The following is a 20,067-nucleotide window of genomic DNA, read 5'->3' on the forward strand; positions in this document are numbered from 1 at the left end:
ACATCGACAATTTTCCCCTTTCAAAAATTTTTGATCAATTTTGTCCAGAATGGTAAAAAAAGTCCCAGACATTAGAAAACAAGGCTCTTTAAAAATGATGATATTTGATAGGACCAATTTCAAATTTTTTTATTTCATTTTTTTTTAATATAAAAGGGGAAATATTCCTTTAAATAATATTAACGTAGTAACTCGTATTAAATTGAAATTTCTATATAATCTTTTAAATAAAAATATTACATTTTCAACAAAATTGATTAATTTTTAGACAAGAAGATTAATTTTCTACCAAAAAAGACAGATCCTCAACCAAAGAGATGAATGTTCAATGAAAATAATGAATCTTTATCAACAATAAAAATTAATTCAAGTTTAACCAAGTAGTTGAATTTTCAACCAAAACCGATTAGTTCTTAACTAAAAATGTAATAATTGATATTTTATTCAAAAAAGGTTTTAATTTTAAAACAAAACATTTGCATTTATAAAAAAATAGCTTTTCGCCTTTTCAGAAAATTTTGTATAAAAGAGTTAAATTTTCAATCCGGAATTTAGAATTTTCTACAAAAAAGTTAAGGTTTATCCAAAATGAAATTTTAATAACAAAACCGGTAAATTTTTCACCAAAATAGTTGAATTGTAAATAAAAATGATGAAATTTCTAATAAAGGAAATAAATATTCAAATAAAAAAGCCTAAATTTCAACAAGAAACGATATTTCAATAAAAAAAAATCAACCGAACTGTTGAATGTTCAACCTCAAAAATATGAATTTTCAAACAAAAAATTAGATTCCAACCAAATCGTAGAATGTTCTACCAAAAAGCTGAGTTTTGAACTTAAATGTTTAATCTTGATCAAAGAAAATTGTATTTTCTACAAAGTAATTGCATTTTCCACTAAGTAGTTAAATAACCCAAAAAGATAAAGTATCAAATAAAAATGTAATATTTCCAATTTCATCCAGAAGTGTTTTCAAGATGTAAACGAAAACAGTGTAATTCATGGAAAAATACAGGTTATCAACAAAATATTATAGATTTTTCAACTAAATTTGTTAATTTTTAAGACACAAAGGCGAAGTTCATACAAAACTGTTGAATTTTCAGCCGGAAAATGTGAATTTTTAACAAAAAAGTTTATTTTCTACCTAAATAGAATAATGAAAAAAAAACAGCTACAATTTATACTAAAATAGCTGAATTTTAAACAAAAATCATGAATCTCCAGCCAAAAATAAAAATAATTTTTTTCAAAGTAGTTCAAGTTTTAGTCGAGTAGTTTAATTTTCAACAAAAAAAGTTCATTTTCAACCAAATAGCTGAATTTTCTGCCAAAAAAAATAAAATTTAATTTTCAACCTACAAAGATGAATTCTTAATGAAAACGAGGAATTTTCAACCACGAAGATGAATTCTTTACAAAAAAGACGACTGTTCGATAAAACACATGAATTCTTATCGGAATTCTCAAATAAAAAATGTAAGTTTTTTACCAAAAGTGGAAATAGTATAAAATGCTAGACAAATTTTTATATTGAGATTGACTTTTGCTTATGCAAAATATTTTATCCTTGAAATAATAATGGTGTTTTTCTTGAAATTCTTCTTTCATCTCTTCAATCTGCTTCATGTTTTATAGTCCAATATTGATATGTGTACTATCAATAAGAGCAAATATGAATAAAAGAATACAAGAGCTTATCCAGTTTGAGAGGCAACACTCACATTTTTATCATATTTCCTGTATTGAACTCGAGTGAATCAATTAAACGAATGGCCTACTTCACATCACTCTTTTTTAAATTAAAGAATCTATTTTTATCCTACAAATAACTGAAACCAATATTCTAAAGTAAAATCTCATTTTTGACACTTACTCCAAAATTTTTTTCTAGTATAGACATTTCCACTCACAGAAAAGTTTTTTTTTTATAAATTGAAGTAATAATTGGAACATGGTAGGAAGTAAACGGTATGCAGGCTATCAAAAATCTGAAAATCAGGGATAGGCCAGGGAATTTTAACAAGTGTCAAGAATATTCACAGTCACTACTGAATACTTTTTCTTTCTTAAATTACTTTTTAATCACTTTTTTTTAAATTAAGTCCCTATAGCCACTTTTTAAAATGCAAATATCACACTAGTCATTTTTGTTTCAATAAATTAACATATGAGTTAAGGTATTTCAAAATAGTTTAATGGATGTATTATATACTTTAGAGTATTTTAAAGGATTTCAAATAATTTTATATTTATTGAGGTACTTTAAAAAAATGTTAAAGTATTTAACAAGAGTTTCAAAACCCTGAAGATGTGAACTGCAATGTTCACAAAATGTCGGCAAACAATTCGTAGTTTTTTACACGAGTGAAACCCGAAATATCTCTTATTATCAAAATGAATCATCGTGAAAGCATATAATCTACTATTAAATATGAACATATTTTCAGAGAGCTTAAAGGGTTTGAAATATATTTTAGGGTATTTTAAAAGATTCCAAAGAATTTTTAATTAATTTAAATTATTTAGAGGATTTCAAAGGATCTGGATTAGTTTAGGGTACATAAAATTTCCAATGCATTTTCAGGAGCTTTAAAACAATTAAGGTATTTTAAAACTTTTAAAGGATTTGAAATATTTCCAAGCATTTAAAAAGATTCGAAACTGTTTAAAATATATTAGGGTATTTTTAAATTTTTCATACTATTTTTTATTGATTTAAGAAATTTAATGAGATTTCAGTGGATTTAAGATATTTTAGGATGTATTAAAAAATTTGAAGAATATTCCGATTGATTTAAGTAATATAAATGGGATTGCAAAGGATTCGAAATGTTTTAGAGTATTTTAAAAGAATTCCATGCATTTTAAAGAACTTTAAAAAGTTTCAAGATATGGACCGATTTTATAGTGCGTCTATAAGGTTTGAAGATATTCAAAAAAATTGCACTGGTTTTGATAAAACTTCATATAATCTTAGTGCTTTTAAGGGATTTTGAATCTCAAGCTTTTTGAATAAATTTTCCAGGATTCCAGGAAATATCGTCAGATTTTACAGAATCTCATGGAACTTTATAATATTTGAATGGTTATCAAAAACTATATTTACGAGAACTTAAGTATTTTGTAGGGTGTTCGAATTTGAAGAGATTTTTCAAGTATGTTTTTATATTCATTTAAATTCATTCGGAATTTACCGTGAATTTTTAGTAATTCATTCAGAATTCTTTTTAATTCTGTGGAATTCTCCTGAATTTTTTGCATTTACTTCAATTCTTTCTTCAATTTTTGTAAACTAATTTGATAATTTAAATTTTTTTCAATTCACTTGATTTGGTATTTTACCTTGAATTTTGTTGAATTTCATCAAATTCTTCACGTTTCTCCTAAATTCCTCCAAATTCACTTCAATTTTACTCAAACTAATGGAATCTTTTTTAATTTATTTGAATTAAATTTTATTTGTTTTAAAGTATCATTAAAATGTATTTTAATTTTTGTAAGTTTTCTTGAATGTTGATAATTTTCATGTAATTGTTTTGAATTCTTTTAAATTTAAAAGAGCATTAGTCATATTATTAATTCATATAAGTCACTTTTTGGATATTGAAAATGTTACAAAATTGAAATTCTCGTCCTGAGAAATAAGGAAAAAATCAGCGATAAGTCAGCAAATTATAAAAACTAAGTATTGCGGCCATCCTGGTTTGTGCAACAACTGGAAAAATTATCGAGCTTTTAATTAATTTAAAATTCAATTTAATTTTGAAATTAAAAGACGATTTTTTTTACCATAGAGTATTATTCTAGGACCCTCAAGTTTGCTATAGCTATGGATTTCAAAGATTTTAAATTAATTATAAACAAACTAAGCTTTTGATCAATAAAACAACCTTTGGTTGCGTCTCCGAAATATCTAGATGCACTTTTTTTAAACAATTGTTTCAACAATCATATTTTTTAAACTCCTTTTTAAATCAATTTCAAACCATTAAATTTTTTTTTAATGTTTTGAAATTGCTGGGAACAAACTGAACGTCTATTAGAGAAGCCAGAAATAGCTTTGGATTCTCTCTAAATCTGAATTAGTGAAATTTGACTATTTGATAGTGAAATTTCACAAATTGAATTAGCGAGAAGTAGGTCACTACGAATTAGTGAAAAACTACTAATTCCATTAGTGAAAATATTTTACTAAATCAATTAGTGAAATTTCACTAAGCGAATAGTGGTTTTGAGAGGTAAAGTATCTACTCTTAAATAGTGGAAAATCACTAATTAAGTAGTCAAAATCAATCATGACATCCTAATCCTCTTTTAGAGCTCTGGCTAACTCTTCCGCAGTTAGGCTGTCGTACTCCTAAAACTCATTCGACATTTCGGCGTGGATGACGCATATATACATTAGAGTAGCCAATACCTAATAATAAATTCATTTAAAATCATCAATAACAATACATCACGACACTTAAAATTGTCATCCATATTTAAATAAAATATTTGCTAGAGTCAGCCAATAACCCCAACAGTAAACTATATTACAAGACAAGTTATAGAAGTAAAATATAATGTATATTTAAAAATTAAATTAATTTATGTTGATACTGTACTTACTAAAGAAAAATCTTAATTCAGCTTTCGATTTATTTCTATAGAAATGAATGGAAAGCTGAATTTCAGAACCTCAAAACGAACACAGCGCTCATTTTCACTGGGACACTATTCACTGGGAAATGACACGAAAGTATAATAAACTGAAAAATATTACTTACCTGTGTTTCAAATTTTTTTACGCTCGCAGAAAGAAAAATGATGCAAGCTGACAAACGTAAACGATGAAAAAATACAAACGAGACGTGAGCGCGGGTTGGCGCGAGTCCACCGTTAGCTGTAATCACGGCTTCGATCTCGACTTCACTAATTAAATAGTAAATCAAACCACTCAAAAATAGTGAAATAAAATACACTAATTGGAAATAGTGAAAATATCACTATTTTTACAGTAGAAGGACACTAATTCCAGAGTGAAAAGCCAAAAAATTACTATTTCAGCAGTGAATCATTCAATCACTAATTCAATTGGTGAAATTTTCACTATTTTAAATTTAGAGAGTTCGTCTCCAAAATATCTAGGTGCGCCTTCTCCATACGACTATCTTAATTACATAAAAATTGTTAACCACATTGTTTAAAAACGTCCACATAGATATTTTGAAAAAAAATCTGAATGTGTTTCGGTTTTGGAACGGACGCTTAGTTTGTACATTATTATTTATAAAAGTTTAAAATCCATAGCTATAGGAAACTTCAGGGTCGTGTAATTTTACCCGTTCGCTTTGAACAATTCAGGAACAAAGAGGGTAATATAAACAAGCTATGAGTAGAAGAACCACAAGCATTATTAAGTTATACACTGAGCTTTGCGGAGAACCTGCAAATCCCTTCCACTGCTAATTTAATGCTCAGTGCTACTTACCACTAACAACGTAGGAAACCTTCGAGCTTGCTTAAGACTTTGTAACTGTCAAGTTGGCACTTCTGACATTGTCAACGAGTAGGATTCTCGCAATTCTGAGAACAAAACAACTCTCTCGTCAACCTAATGAGACCAGAAAGATCTTTCTGACAAAACTAAGTCTTTAGAATATTCCAAGTCCTTATTTCTTTCGGGTAGTTATTCGAAGCCCAATTAGCAGTAGTTCAAGATTTAAAGAAAATTGCGTTTCAATAAATTGTAATTTCTTCAAACAATATTACTATGATTCCGATTATAAATTGTAGAGTCTTATCACTTAAAAGGAAATTGAGTGACAATGAATTTGCAATGTTCAATTTGGAACATTATTAAATTTTTAATTACTCGATTTTTAATACTCAGTTCTTGCATTATTTATTTTTGCGCAGTTATTAATGCTTTTTCAAAAATTTCCAATTAATTTCCCATATTTAGTTTTTAAGATTTAACAGATCTGAATTCTTTATTTTAAAAGCTTTAAATTTGATATTGTACCACTTTTCATCCATTCGAATCCAAAAAATTTCAATTCTTAACGTTCTCAACTTGTAAATAGTCTACTTTTAATTTTTGTTTAATTAAATGATTTTCAGTTTTAAATGTACGTACATTATATTTGAGAATTCCGTATTTGAATTTTGTTGAAAACTCGTTCGTTGAACATTAAACCGTTCAATTTTGTTGCAAAATTGTGGGATGAAAATTCTACTGTTACAATACAATAATGTTGTTACAATAATTGTCAAGATTTGAGTTTTGTAGAAAATTCGCCTGTTCATAATTCAACTGTTAAATTTTGTATAAAATTCGTCTCTGGACACTTTAACTGCAGACTTTTCAACCAAAACGACGATTTTGCAACGAAATAGATGCATTTTAAACCAAATAATTAAATGATTAACCAAAAAATGTAACAGGGAAATTTTCATTTAAAAGAATTAATTTTTAACAAAGGAAAACGTATTTTTTAACAAAATAGTTGCATTTTAAACCAGAGGTAAATATGCAACTAAAACTATGCAGCTTTGACCAAGAGATGAATTTTTAACGAGTAGTTTAAATTGCCACCAAGTAGTTGAACTTTCAACGAAAAAAGATTAATTTTCAAACAACAAGTCAGAGTAATTCAATCTTCAGTTTAAAAAATTCATTTTAACAACAACAAAAAAAAACATTTTTTACACAAAAGAGATTATTTTCTAACAAAATAATTAAACTTTTAATGAAGTAGTAAAAAGGGCCTGGGAAATATTGAAATCGACATTAAAAATATGCAGTTATACTGTACCATTGTTTAGCATTTTAAATTCAACGTTTTTCTAATTTATACGCTTTAAATCTGAAAATGGCACGCTATTAAGTTGTAAAATTCATTAATTTTCAGCTTCAAAGCCTGAAAGTATAACATTTTAAGAATCCCTCATTCACAGGTTGGCTTAATATCGCCTTAACATTGGGGGCTATTTAATTATCTTAAGTTTTTAATTTTAAATTGTTTCTTTTCAAATGCTTATTCGAAAACAGAAACCTCTATTCAACTATAAAATACAATTATTTTCAAATGATACAGTTTTAAAAGATCTAAAAATGAAAAAAAAAAACATTTGCAATGTTTCAATTTGAAATTATGCTGTTTTAAATGTTTTTAATTCAAAAGTGTTTGATTGTAAACGATTCCATTCGAAATACTTGAATTTTCAAAGTTTCAAGCTATAAGCTAATTAAGTGGGATATAAAATTGTTGCAATGACAGTTTTAAAATATTAAAAAATGGAGAAGTTGTATACAACTTTTATAAAACGTAAAATAATTCTTACTTTTTTATATAATAAACTGAAGAGGTTGAAGTCTCCACTCATGCTAAAAATAAAAAAAGTGTGATTGTTGAAAATTCAAAATTTAATTAATTCAACGAGCCATTTATAGAAACAGGAATAATAAACTAAAACCTAACTACGATCAAATTAATGTTTCCAAGGGAGTTAGTAACTGCGAATACGACAAATTTCATACTCTGAACACTTGTCGATTATGAGTATTGATTAGTTTTCGAAAGAGAATTTCTCTCTAGAAATGAAGAGGCCATATATTACGTGAAACTCTACAATTCTCGATCAAAAAATAAAATTTATATTTCTGTCAATACAATAAACACCAATATTATGGGCACAAAAATTTGTATCCCAAAAGACGATTTTTTTGGAAGTTAATTAGATTTTTAACCCGAAAAGTTGAATTCTCGACAAAAAAGTTTATTTTCAGTCAAGCGAGATGAATTTTCTTCCAAGAAAAATGACTTTTCTATTATAAAAGGTGAATATTAAATCCGGAAGGACGAATTTTTCACAAAATATTTGAATTTTCCACCAAAAAGATGTCACTAACAAAATAGGTAAATTTTTAACAAAATATTTAAACATTTAAGAAATTAGTTGATCTTTTTCACAAATAGTTGAAAAGGAAACAGTTAAATTTACAGTTGAAAAATATATAAAAATAACTTGAAACAAAACGAATTATCAATCAATTAAATTCAACTAAAAAAGATTAATTTTCAACCAAAAATGGAATTTTTATATTTTTAATAAAAAATACTTTTTAACATAAAATATCGATTTCCTAAGCAGAGGGATATTACTAAAGATTAAGATTTTTCAAAAAATAGTTGAATCCTCTACTAAATAGACAAATTTTCAACAAACAAGATTAATCTTTACCTAAATGTATGAATTTTCAATTAAATAATGCATTTTTTTCGAGATTGATGAAATTTCAGCATATAAAAAATTAATTTTCCACCAAAAATAGAAAAGATACATTTTTAATTAAACAATCATTTTTTACCAAAAAAAACGATGTTTCGTCGAACAGTTCAATTTAAAAATAAATAGTTTAATTTCCACAGTAAAGCTTTTAATTTTCTTAAAAAGTAGTTTAGTTTGAACAAAAAAGATATATTTTTAATAAAAAATTAATTCTTAACAAAATAGTGTAATTTTTTGTCAAATTGTTCAATTTTCAAACCAAAAAGACTAATTAAAGACCAATGTAATCCAAATAAAAAATATAAGATTTCAACAAAAATGGAATAGTTAAATTTTGAGTGAAGAGAAATAATTTGCAACATAAAATATCGAATTCTCAAGCAGTTGAATATCACTTAAAATATGATTTTTCAACAAAAATGTCGAATCCCCAATTAAATATATGAATTTTGAACAAAGAAGTTTATTTTTCTTACTAAATATACGAATTTGCAAGTATAAAATGAATTTTTTCTATATTATTCAATTTTCAAATATACAAAATAAATTTTTAACTAAATATGGAAAAGATACAGTTTCATATAAAAAATAATTTTTTACCAAAAAAACTAATTTTCATCGAACAGTGGAATTTTTAAACAAATAGTTTAATTTTCACCCTAGAAGCTTAATTTTCTAACAATGTAGTTTAATGTTCAACAAAAAGATAATTTTTAACGAAATAGTTTCATTTTCTGTAAAATTGTTGAATTTTCATGCAAAAAAGACCAATTTTCTGCAAAAAAGTTTAATTTTTCATCAGATCATGAAAGTTTTTAAAGAAAACAGTTAAATTTGTAACAAGAAGGACGACTTTTGAATAAAATTGTTCAGTTTTACACCCAAAAATATGAATTTTCAAAGAAAAAATTAATTTTCAACAATATAGCTAAGCTTTAATTATATAGTTGAATTTGGAACTCTAAATTACGAATCATCAACAAAACAGTTGAATTTTAAACCCGAAATTATAAATTTTTAACCGAATACTGAAATTTTTGGCCGAAAAAGATTACTTCTGAACCCAAAATATAACAAACTTTTCGAAAACTTAACAAGCCTAAGGAAACGAAACCAGAAAAAGTAAATTTTTCAAATAGTCCATTTTTTATATCTTCAAATGGTTCCTTCCTAGCTTACTTAAAAAAATGCTTTGAACAGCTCAGAGTTCTGTATTCAAAAACATACATTAAAGAAAAGTTAATTAGAATAAGGAATAAAAATCTATCTACTGATAAAGCTAGCTTTAAAAAAGGTTCAAAATAGAAGAACGATATTATAAAAATGTTTAATAATAAATAATAAATATAAATATAAATATAATAAATAAAATCACCACTGTGATCACTGAGCAAAAACTTGGTTAAGTAAACAAAATTTTGTTTGCGTAAACCAAATATTTTGTTTGCTAAACCAAATTTTTTCTTGAATCCACCGAATTACTTACATTTTCTAAAATCAAGCATAATTTGTTTTTGGATAAACCAAATGTTTTGATGTCCATATAAGAACCAAATTCTGTGGGTAAACCAACAAATATTTAATTGATTGAACTAAATTTTTTCAGGGTGTATTTTGACATTTTTTACTATTTTATTACAAGCTGAAGAGACTATATGCTTATTTAGTATATTGCTAAGGTTAAGAAGGTGCAATAAAACTTGAAGGTTTAATAAAACCCATTCATAAAATTCCGTTGCTTTCTATCTGGAAATATATAGTTTAATTGTTAATAAATATGTCAAAAGTAAAATAAAATTTATTGTAACAAGTGACTTATAGACTTGTTTTTGTTTTTGTTTCAGGATGCTGGAAAGAGTGGATTCCAGGAGCATAGGATAAAATGAATAGAAGGGAGGATCCGCTGTTACGGCAGCATCGCAACAGATTATTGCAGCTAGCCGAGGTCACCAATATCAAGCCTGGTCGTGGAACCGGGAAAAGACGTGGTCAAAAGGCCCAGCAGAGTTTTGGACCCAGGTGTGTACAAAAATTACATTTTTGTTTTCATTATTTAACTTTGTGAGTTCAATAAAATATCAAGCATTAAAATTCCAAGAAAATTAAAAATTTTATTTAGCTAAGTGTCTCATCACGAGTTATGGGTTAAGTAGTTAGATATTTTTCATACAAGGTGGGCGTAGTTCAGGGAAGTCAGGGAAAAGTCCAGGGGTTTGAAAAAAAATGCAAGAAGTCAGGGAATTCCTGTGAAAAGCACTATTGACTTTAGAATTTGATTTTCTGCGGAATAAACATATTTTGGTTACTATTTAATCATTTTAAACATTTTTGAAAATAACAAATTTGAAAAGAATTCGTTTTTAACCTCACAAAAAATAAGGGATACAACTTCCGGGGAGTCAAAATCGGCGTTCGATAATAAGCAATCTGCAATTGATTTTTTTTTAATTGCTTAGAATTAGAGACATCGTAAAAAAACAGTTTTGAAGATGAACTACAGTGATGCTTTTCACTCCCTTAAAATTTGCATCGCCCGGAAAATTAAATATACGTTTTTCATTTTTTCCCCTCTACAACATAGCGAAGTTTTATTAAAATCGATAAATGGAATTGTGATGCCCTTCCTTGTCGGTAGGAAATGCTGATCCGAAAACCTTTAGTTTTCAGCCAAATTTAATTTTAATTTTAATTTGTAAACTTTCCAATGAAAGATTTTGTAATGTCTTTAGTAAACTTTAAGGTTATATTTCAAACAGTTTATTGCTCTTTCATGGGAACACATTTGATAGCGTTTTATCGCACATTTTAAGAGAATCTTTCCGTTTGTATTTTATCGCTGATAGTAAAGCAAATGTGAAGACAGTATTCAAATCAGGGCACATTTAGATGCATTCGATAAATATAGGCTATAAAGTATGCGTTCCTTGGCTCCTCGATAAATTTTTATTTTAGATCAACGTCATTTTCTGGGGTCATTATAGACATCGGGTACCAAATTTTATCCACGATCAGAAGGTAACGAGCGTGAAAAATGTGGAACAGAAGTTATTTAAATTTTCATACAAAAAACATTTGATCCAGTTTCAGAAGTTCTTCTTCCTTTTAGATTTATTTTTTCTTCTTTATTTCTATGAATTTGTTAATGTTAGAAATCAGCATAACTGACTTCTTTTATAATTTTTCATTCTTCTAAGCTTCATATTTAAAATTCCACTCGACTCTCTGTTTAGCCACTCGCGGTTTAATAATTCCTAGAAGTTCTAGTCCACGGTTGCGACTAATGTCTGAAAAACACCAGCAGCGTAGTGGAAAGGCACAGTGTGCGGGTACTCACATGCGGAGATTGCACAATATTATGCATTCGCATTAGAAATGGTTTAGATGTATCTGTCCGTTTACGTTTCGATACTCCCAATATAGCAACAAGGCTACATGCAGGCAACCCCCGACGCTGTCTAATACGAGAGTCGGGTGTATCGAATGCGTGACGTCCGAAAAATCCTAGAAACTAAAAGTTTCAGCACTAAAATTCCCGAGAAAGAAATATTTGAAATTCCCGATTTAATCAAATTACCGATGCATAAAAATTCCGCATTCAAAAATGTCGGAATAATAAAATTTTTAACAGAAAATTGCTCAATAATAAAATATACGTCACTAGAAAATTCGCGAACTTAAAGAATCAAAGCATTTTTTTTAAATTCATATTATGTATTAATATTTTAAAAATCAAATAATGAAATATTTGGGTCAAAGAGAAATTTTTTTCAGTTTTATATTATTTTTTTAATTTAAAAGAACAAACATACAATAGCTTTTTTATGATTGTTTTTATAATAAAAATATTGTTCTTTTATTGTTCTTTCACATTGAGAAATGATTTTTCGAAATTATTCTTATTTTATATGCAAACAATAATTTTCAAAACGAACACTAAACATAAAAAAAATTTTGTTTGATACAAATATTCCCTAGTTGTATTTTTGGTGAATAAATGACTTATTCAAAAGTAACTTTAAAAATTGTTTGACTCCCATAATTTTTTAGTTTCGTTAATTTTTAATTATAATTTTATTATAACTTTTCAATATCGGACATTTAATAATTCTGCAATTTTGTGTCGAAAATTTTATTAGGAAGACTGGAAAAAGCTGAAAAATGAAATTGCCGACCCTGCTAAATTCCCGAAAAAGAAAATGTTCGAAACAGAAAATTCTCGATATTATGAAATTGCCAAAATTTAAAAATCCTGACTAGAAAAATCCTCGAATAATAAAATCGTTGCGAAATTTATAATATTATTTTTAATATAAATAATAATTTTAAAAATACATTTATCATCACACAAAAATTTCGTTGATTAAAATATTTGATTGTTTTATTTTTAATAAATAGATAATATTGTTTCAAAAACAATGCTTTTAATTGTTTAAATTAGTGAAATTTGTAATTCGTAAATTTTCTGTTGCAAATTTTATTATTCCGAAATTTTCAAATTCCGAAATTTTTCAATTTGTGATTGTTATGTTTCGGATTGGTCGTTTTATAACAATCAATGATCGGAAATGACGATTTATTGCCTGCAATATTATGCACAGCATTCTTTCTAAAATACAAACAAAATATTCTCCATAATGAATACGTGAAACAAATTTATACCGGATGAGAGAAATATCTATAATCTAGAAAATACACACAAAAATATACATTTTTCATCATTCAAAATTTTCTATTGTACTTTCAAATATATTTCAGCTATAATTTACTGGATAAGGATATCAGCTTTTATCACTTATTTAACCAATTTTTAAGATAATGTCACTAAAATAATTATTTTGATAATAATTATTATTTTAATGATTCTTTTTGTTTCACCGTAAATTTATTAGAATTCCTTTTAAATTCTCTGAATTTATTGGATATATCTTGGATTTTAGTTTTTTCATTTTTTAATTCACCCTGAAGAATTCTAAGTTCACTATAAATTCTTGTGAATGTTATCAAATTTCTAGTCACATCTTGTTGCACCCACTTGAATTTTTGTAATTCACCCGCAACTTTCTTCATTCTATCTGAATTCTTTGTAGTTCGTCTTAGGTGCGCATCAATTTCATTGAATTCCCCCATCTCAAATTACTCCAGTTAACGGGAATAAATTAATTATTTTGGATAACATTTTTTAAAATTTCATTTGAATTCATTTGGAATCCACCCTGAATTCTTATTAATTTATCGTGAATTAATTGTTTTATTTTAGATTCACCTTAAAGTATTTCAAATTCAACCTAAATTCTTATGAATTACATTGAATAATTATTTTCAATTTCATTTACATTTTCTAGATTCATTTAAAACAGTTATGTACTATAATTTTTCTAAGCTTCTTGAGAAAAATCTAAACGATTTTTGAAGATTTCAAATGTTTCGAAAAATAATCTAAAAATGTAAAAGGATATTTTTTTTATTTTACTAGACTTTACAAAATATTAGAAAAAAATCGAGTCAACTTTATAGAAATTGAGGTCTTCTAGAAATTTTGAAGAAATAAAAAAATATTTTTTAAATTTTCGAAAATGTTTTCAGGTTTACAAATATTTGTAATCTCATTAGTTACTTTTAAAACTACTAAACATATTTTTAATTGGCTCAAATTTTTCTTAATATTTATAACAATGCTGCTTTATTGAAAAATGCCTTGAAAACTTCCAGATACTTGTTTGAAAATTTTGGACATTTTCTTATTCTCTTTAAAAATCTACATTTAGAAACAAAAATTTGAAACCTTTAGGAGTTTTAAATTATTTTTGAATTTTTTTATATTTATAAATATCTTTTGAAACAAGCCACTTTTTCTACAATTTCAAAATCCTAAAAAAGAATTGTCTCCAAATCTTCCAGATTCTTTTTGGGCATTATATGATATTTTCAAAAATAAAAATGAATCTTGGAAAATAATACCTAAATTATTTTTAAAATTTCCAGAAATCTTATTATCGACACTGGCATAGCAAAATCTTAAGAACAGGATTATTTCTCAAAATTACAAAATCATTCACAATAAGCAAATGTCTTTTGTGCCAATAAAGTTTATAAACACATTTTATCATAAAATAAAATTTCCTGTTTAGAAATTTTGATTCACAAAAATGACGGTGCAGAAATTTGTAAATTTTTTTAAGGGATAAACTAAAAACAGCCGCTAAAATCACTTTTTTTTTATACGAAAGATTTGTTGTAATCAAGAATGGCATTTAATTTCCTATAATTTTTTTAATAAATCTTTTTTTTCTAACTGCTTTCTTTTTCCTCAAACTCTGTTATTTTGTACAAAAATGTAAAAATTATATAACACATAAATAATTTTAAATAATTTTAAATATGACAATATCATTCTGTAAATGAGAATATTGTTTCTTTTAATTGCACTTTCCTCCTTCCTTATTATAGTGAATTTCTCTCAGCTACCTTAAATTATCTTCCTCCTTGCCTTCGACTTGGTGCAGCCGTAAATCGATTATTGGGAAAAAGTATAAGCTATAACTAACGAGCAAACTGCGTTCGGAACTTGAGATAACCGCAATTATTTTTAATTAAGCTTAATGGATGTTTCATTCACGATTAAAAAATTTTTCTCGAGCAATCTCGAACAATTTTGTTAAATATTGCATATCTCTATTATTTACCTGCAAGTATTTCCACATTCAATATCACGTTGCAGTTTTTAATGAGAATCGAAGTTAAACTTTTTTTAATTCTTGCATTTTTACCTCTGACATTTAGAAAAATCTCTATTTCCATGTTTTACTAATAATAGACTTTTCAGTAGTGGAAATAGATGAATATAACAAATAAAGTATTAATTAAAAATTCAGTTTGCGGTGAATTAATTACTTTCGAGTTTTGGTTTCATGAAATCCCTTAAAATCTCTGAAGAATCATGTCAGACCGTTTTAAATCACATGAAATCTTAGACATTTTTGCAAAAATTAAATCCCTTGAAATTTTTAAGATTATTAAACTTCTTGAAATATTTGATAAATTCCTTAAAATCCCATGAAATTTCTGAAAATTTTAAAAAGTTGCTATTTTATCTTAAATTATTTTAAAATCTGATTCTTATGAATTATCTGATTCTTTGTAAAATCCATTGCAATCATTCAAATCTTTTTAATTTCCTGTACATCTCGTCAGATTCCTTCAGATCTTGGAATCCAAAAGTTTTTTATATGATTAATAAAATCAAATCAAAATTTGAGAAAATTGTCAAGCTTAAGAAAAATTAGTAGTAGAGAATGTACAGCCCGAACGATTTTTTTTAAAGTGTGGAGGTTTTAACCAAGAGAGAGTTTTCAATCAAGAGAGAAAAAAATCAAGTAAAATGTTTAATTTTTTTCTAAAGTAGTAGAATTTTCAATAAAAAATGGCGAATTCTCAGAAAAATAGTTTAATTTGTTAGCCAAAATGAAGATTTTTCTGCAAAAAGTTCTTTTTTACCCAATTAGTTAAGTTTTCAAGTAAGAATAATCAACTTTGAGCCCATAATGGAATATTTAATTTTTTATTTAAATTAATTTTAAAAAATTGTCTCAACAAAATAGTCAAATTTTCAACCAAAGAGATTAATTTTCAACTAATTAAGTGAATCTTTTAACAAAGTAGTTCAATATCTATTTTCAATCCAATAGTTGACTTTTGATAACAAAATGTAATAATTAAGTTTTTATTTATTAATTTGATTTTAAAAAAAAGGAATTCTAAACAAAAAAGTTAAATATTCAACCGTTGAAATGAATTATTAAAAATTTAGTTCAACTTTCGACCGAGTAGTTGAATTTTAAACTAAAAATGTAATTAGTTGAATTTCTTTACTAAAAATGATGATTCTTCATCCAATAATGGAATAGTTAGATTTTCAGTTAATAAAACTAATTTTAATTGTTTTTTTTCAAAATAGTTTAATCTTAAACAAATAAAAAGAATTTTCAATAACGTATTTCAACGTATAATCAATTAGTAGAATTTTATTTAAAACAAAAATTTTAACAAAACAATCAAAGTTTCATCCAAATAGTAGAATTGTCAACCAAATAGATACATTCTATACAAAAAATATGTTAGTATACTTTTATATTAAATGTAATTAAATTTCGACAAGTAATAGTTGGATTTTCTTGTTAGGTTCTATTAAATCAGTTATCATTTATGCGAAAAAACGACAAAAAGGAAAGTTTTTTAAAGTCTTGGAAATAAGAGGAATTTTGTAAAAGGTGTTAGTATAAAAATAATAATCCTTAAAAATATGAACAGGTTGCAAGAATAGGTTTCAAAATTGAGAGAAATATTTGAAACCCCAGGTTGAGCTTAAAGTAATTGAGAAAGTCTTTGAGTGAAAAATTTCTATCAGACTCTTAAACTCTCGATTCGGAGTCCTTTGAAAATTCCGCCCCTTGTATTGGGTTGAAGTTTCAGACATCTAGCTTTACAAATTTTTTATTTCTGTTTTGTGTCACATTTCTGTCTATTGTCTATGAAAAACCATTGCCCTTAAACGGTAGATAAAATTATAAATAAAATTGACAGAATTTTTTTTCAACCCAAGGAGTCAGATAAAAATGATAAAATTGTCTAGGTTTGAAAACAGATGTACGAGTTTTCTTCAACTTCTGTCGTCTTCCGCAAGTTGAAAATTGTATTTATTATTTTTATCTGACTCCTTGGAGAAATAGTTTTCGATAGCGAAAGGCGAAAAATGTGATACTTGTTTAGTTCTATAAAAAATTTTATTTACAGGATCGAAAACAGTGACACACGTTTAGTTTTCTCGAATTTCAGTTTATTATTGCCAAAAATTTAAAAATGCTAAAAAAATGTTGCCAGATACATTTTTTTAATGTCACAAAACAAAAATAAGTATATAAAAATTCCTTACCCAATTCGCCACCAATTCCCCTTGTCAGCTTATTTCTAAGTGTCCCTTTTTCCTCTTGTCTTTCAGTAATGGAGGTCCTAGCACAGGAAGTCGGATCACCCTTCAAGACATCGTAAGAAACGATCCAGGATACACGCCAAACATAGAACACCTCGTATTTCCTGAACGCAAAAGTAGCAATCCAAATTTAACCTCAGAAAACTCTCCTCAAAGTAAGTCCAAGGGGAATGGAAATACTGGAAGGTCTAAACTAGCTGAGGTGTTTGCTAGAACTTACTCCCGAGGATCATCTCAGGATTCGTCTGTTACCAATCGAAAAAATCACTTAAATGTAAGTTTTTTTATGAATTTCCCTGTGCAAACAAAATGACCCATGTTCCCCCGTTAAATGCGAAATATTATATATTTCCGGCAATAATTGAAACGTTACCAGTTGAAAGTAACGCATTAAGGTGCTTAATACGACTCGGGTGTTCGCCACACACATAATATGCCTACAAGGATAAACTATTTTATGTAAAACTTTCAGCACATAATCCAATGGCAATATTAACGGCCGGAACAGAGAGCTTTTTCCGGAAAATTTTCTTATTATTATTTTCCTTTCGTTATTGAAAATTGAGGGTTTACTGCGCTTTTAAAATGCAACACTCTGGCTGTTGTGTGTCTCTGGCTTCAGTCACCCAGTCTCGTTTCAATCTGCACTAAAATCTGCAAGTAGCGTGTCTTGGTCACTTAGAGGTAATCATAATACAAGAATATAATATATTAATAAAAATAAATAATATATAATAATATTTTTTGAATGATATATACGTAATATAATATTCTCTTTAGCCGTAGAACGGCAAACCTTTTAAAGCGCCCCTGATAACGCTACATGTGGGTCTATAAGACCCACTCTCATATATTTTAACGCCGCAGCGTAAAAAAATCTGATTTTAAGGAGTATAAATAGGGAAATGAAGACTAGAAACATCAAGGAATACAAAAATGAAAATAAAACATGATTTCTTGATTATTTTCAAAGTAAAAAATCTTTTTATTGAGACTTATTCTTTAAAAAAAAAAATAGAAGCTATGCATTTTTAGATAAATTTATAAACCTAAGATACAGGGGGGAAATAACAGATAGTTCCTTAGTAGGGACAAGATGCGCTGTAAGGGACGAGAATATGTTATTTGCATTTGCTGAAAAAAGTATAATTATTTAAAATGGCTTACTTAATCAATTTTCTACTTTCGCAAAAAGAAAGGATTGACTAAATGGCTCAGAAAAAAAACATGGTAGTTAATTCGCTTCCATATAGTTTAGACGTGTGTTTAACGCACCCGATTTACCGTAGAACACTTCTTCAATTAGAAAAATCATATAACTATAGTATACAAACTACATAAACGTGCACTATATTTTTTTAACTAATTATTTTTAACTTTTTATTCCATAAAATTTTGCATAGAGTGTCTCTTAATTAATTTGCGATTGAGTACAAAAATCTACTTTCCTAAAATTAACGCGAAACGCTTAAAATGGGTCTGAGAGATCCTTGCACACATTCGTACACTACCTTTCGAAGTGTATGCCTTACTGAAGTCGTAACTGAATATACGGCGCCAGGATATTTCAAACTTTTTTTTCGTGAATAGTTGAATTATTTGCATCTACTAGCCTAGAAGATATAATGATGAGAAGACCACTGGGTCTGTCAGACCCATGAGTGGCACTCTAGGGTTAGTGCTGGTAAGAAAATTTTAATCTTTTTTGTAACTTCACTATTAAAAATGTTTGCAATTTTAATATACATTTAATATACATTTATATAGTAAATCTAAGAACTCGGTCTATGAAATAGTTATTAAGAGGCTGCGTAGTAAATTTAATATAAATGTATATTGATCAATTCTTAGAAGAGCCAGGTAATTTCACTTTACACAAATTAAAGATAATTTTGGCAGTAATGTGTAATTCTAAATAATAAAGCATTATATTTTTTTCTAGTTGAACGTAAATTATACTGGGTTTCAAGTAGATAAGTTCAATTAAGTACATAATTAAGGCACCTAACCTAAAAGCAGCAATACTCACGTAAAAATTCTGATATTGTCAGTGAATTTTGATGCAAACCCCACCTGTACGTCGCACTTTGATTATAAATAAGAATTAACTCGATGAATTGTAGATTATTATTTTGGATTTAAATATTTGACAAGATTTGAATACATCAAAGAACTTTCAACTTTTATGCACTCTATTTTATTATACATGTATATTATGTTACAAGATAATGGTAAATTAAATTTACTACACGTATATGCATATTGCTTCCAATACATTTATAGTAAAATCGCTATAGAAATTTCTAACAGTGTTACTATTCAAATTTAGTGCAGTTTCAAATAATAAATAAATTAATAATAGTAAAAGCTATAGTAGATATCCTTCAAAGATTTCTAAGGATTTTTAATGAAGTTGGGTACGTTTATTTTTATTATCTGTTCTGTTATTAGGCTATATAGCTCAATTCTAAGTTAATGATAGTTATAGAATTAATTTAGGTATTTTTTTGCAAAAGATAATCGACTTTGAAGTATGCGTAAGAGAGAGTGTAATATGGTGTTTTGCTTTGAATTAAATTCCCTATAAAGTATGATTGAAAGGTGATTTTGTTGTGTATACTTTTTAACGTAAAACTTACATTATCAGGGGACATATTTTATTACTTCAAAATGCTTTATCACCACAATATTACTGCCGTTTATTTAAACAATATAGACATTGAAAAATAAAAATTATATAACATAATAATTTTTGAAAGTGTGACGTGACGAAAAAAGTTACTTCAGAGATTTTCAA

At 26.8% G+C, this 20,067-nt stretch overlaps 1 protein-coding gene across 1 annotated transcript in view; it reads left to right on the forward strand.

Moving 5' to 3' along the window:
* The window catches only part of LOC117182335, a 603,484-nt gene that overhangs the window by 293,158 nt on the left and 290,259 nt on the right, over positions 1-20,067 (forward strand). The window contains exons 4-5 of the mRNA XM_033375494.1: positions 10,129-10,303; positions 17,280-17,544. Of these exons, the coding sequence (XP_033231385.1) occupies positions 10,167-10,303; positions 17,280-17,544 (402 nt within the window). The 5' untranslated portion in view covers positions 10,129-10,166. The remainder of the gene's footprint in view (positions 1-10,128; positions 10,304-17,279; positions 17,545-20,067) is intronic.

Source organism: Belonocnema kinseyi, chromosome 10 (genome assembly GCF_010883055.1).
Source record: "Belonocnema kinseyi isolate 2016_QV_RU_SX_M_011 chromosome 10, B_treatae_v1, whole genome shotgun sequence".
In the NCBI taxonomy this organism is placed as follows: domain Eukaryota; kingdom Metazoa; phylum Arthropoda; class Insecta; order Hymenoptera; family Cynipidae; genus Belonocnema; species Belonocnema kinseyi.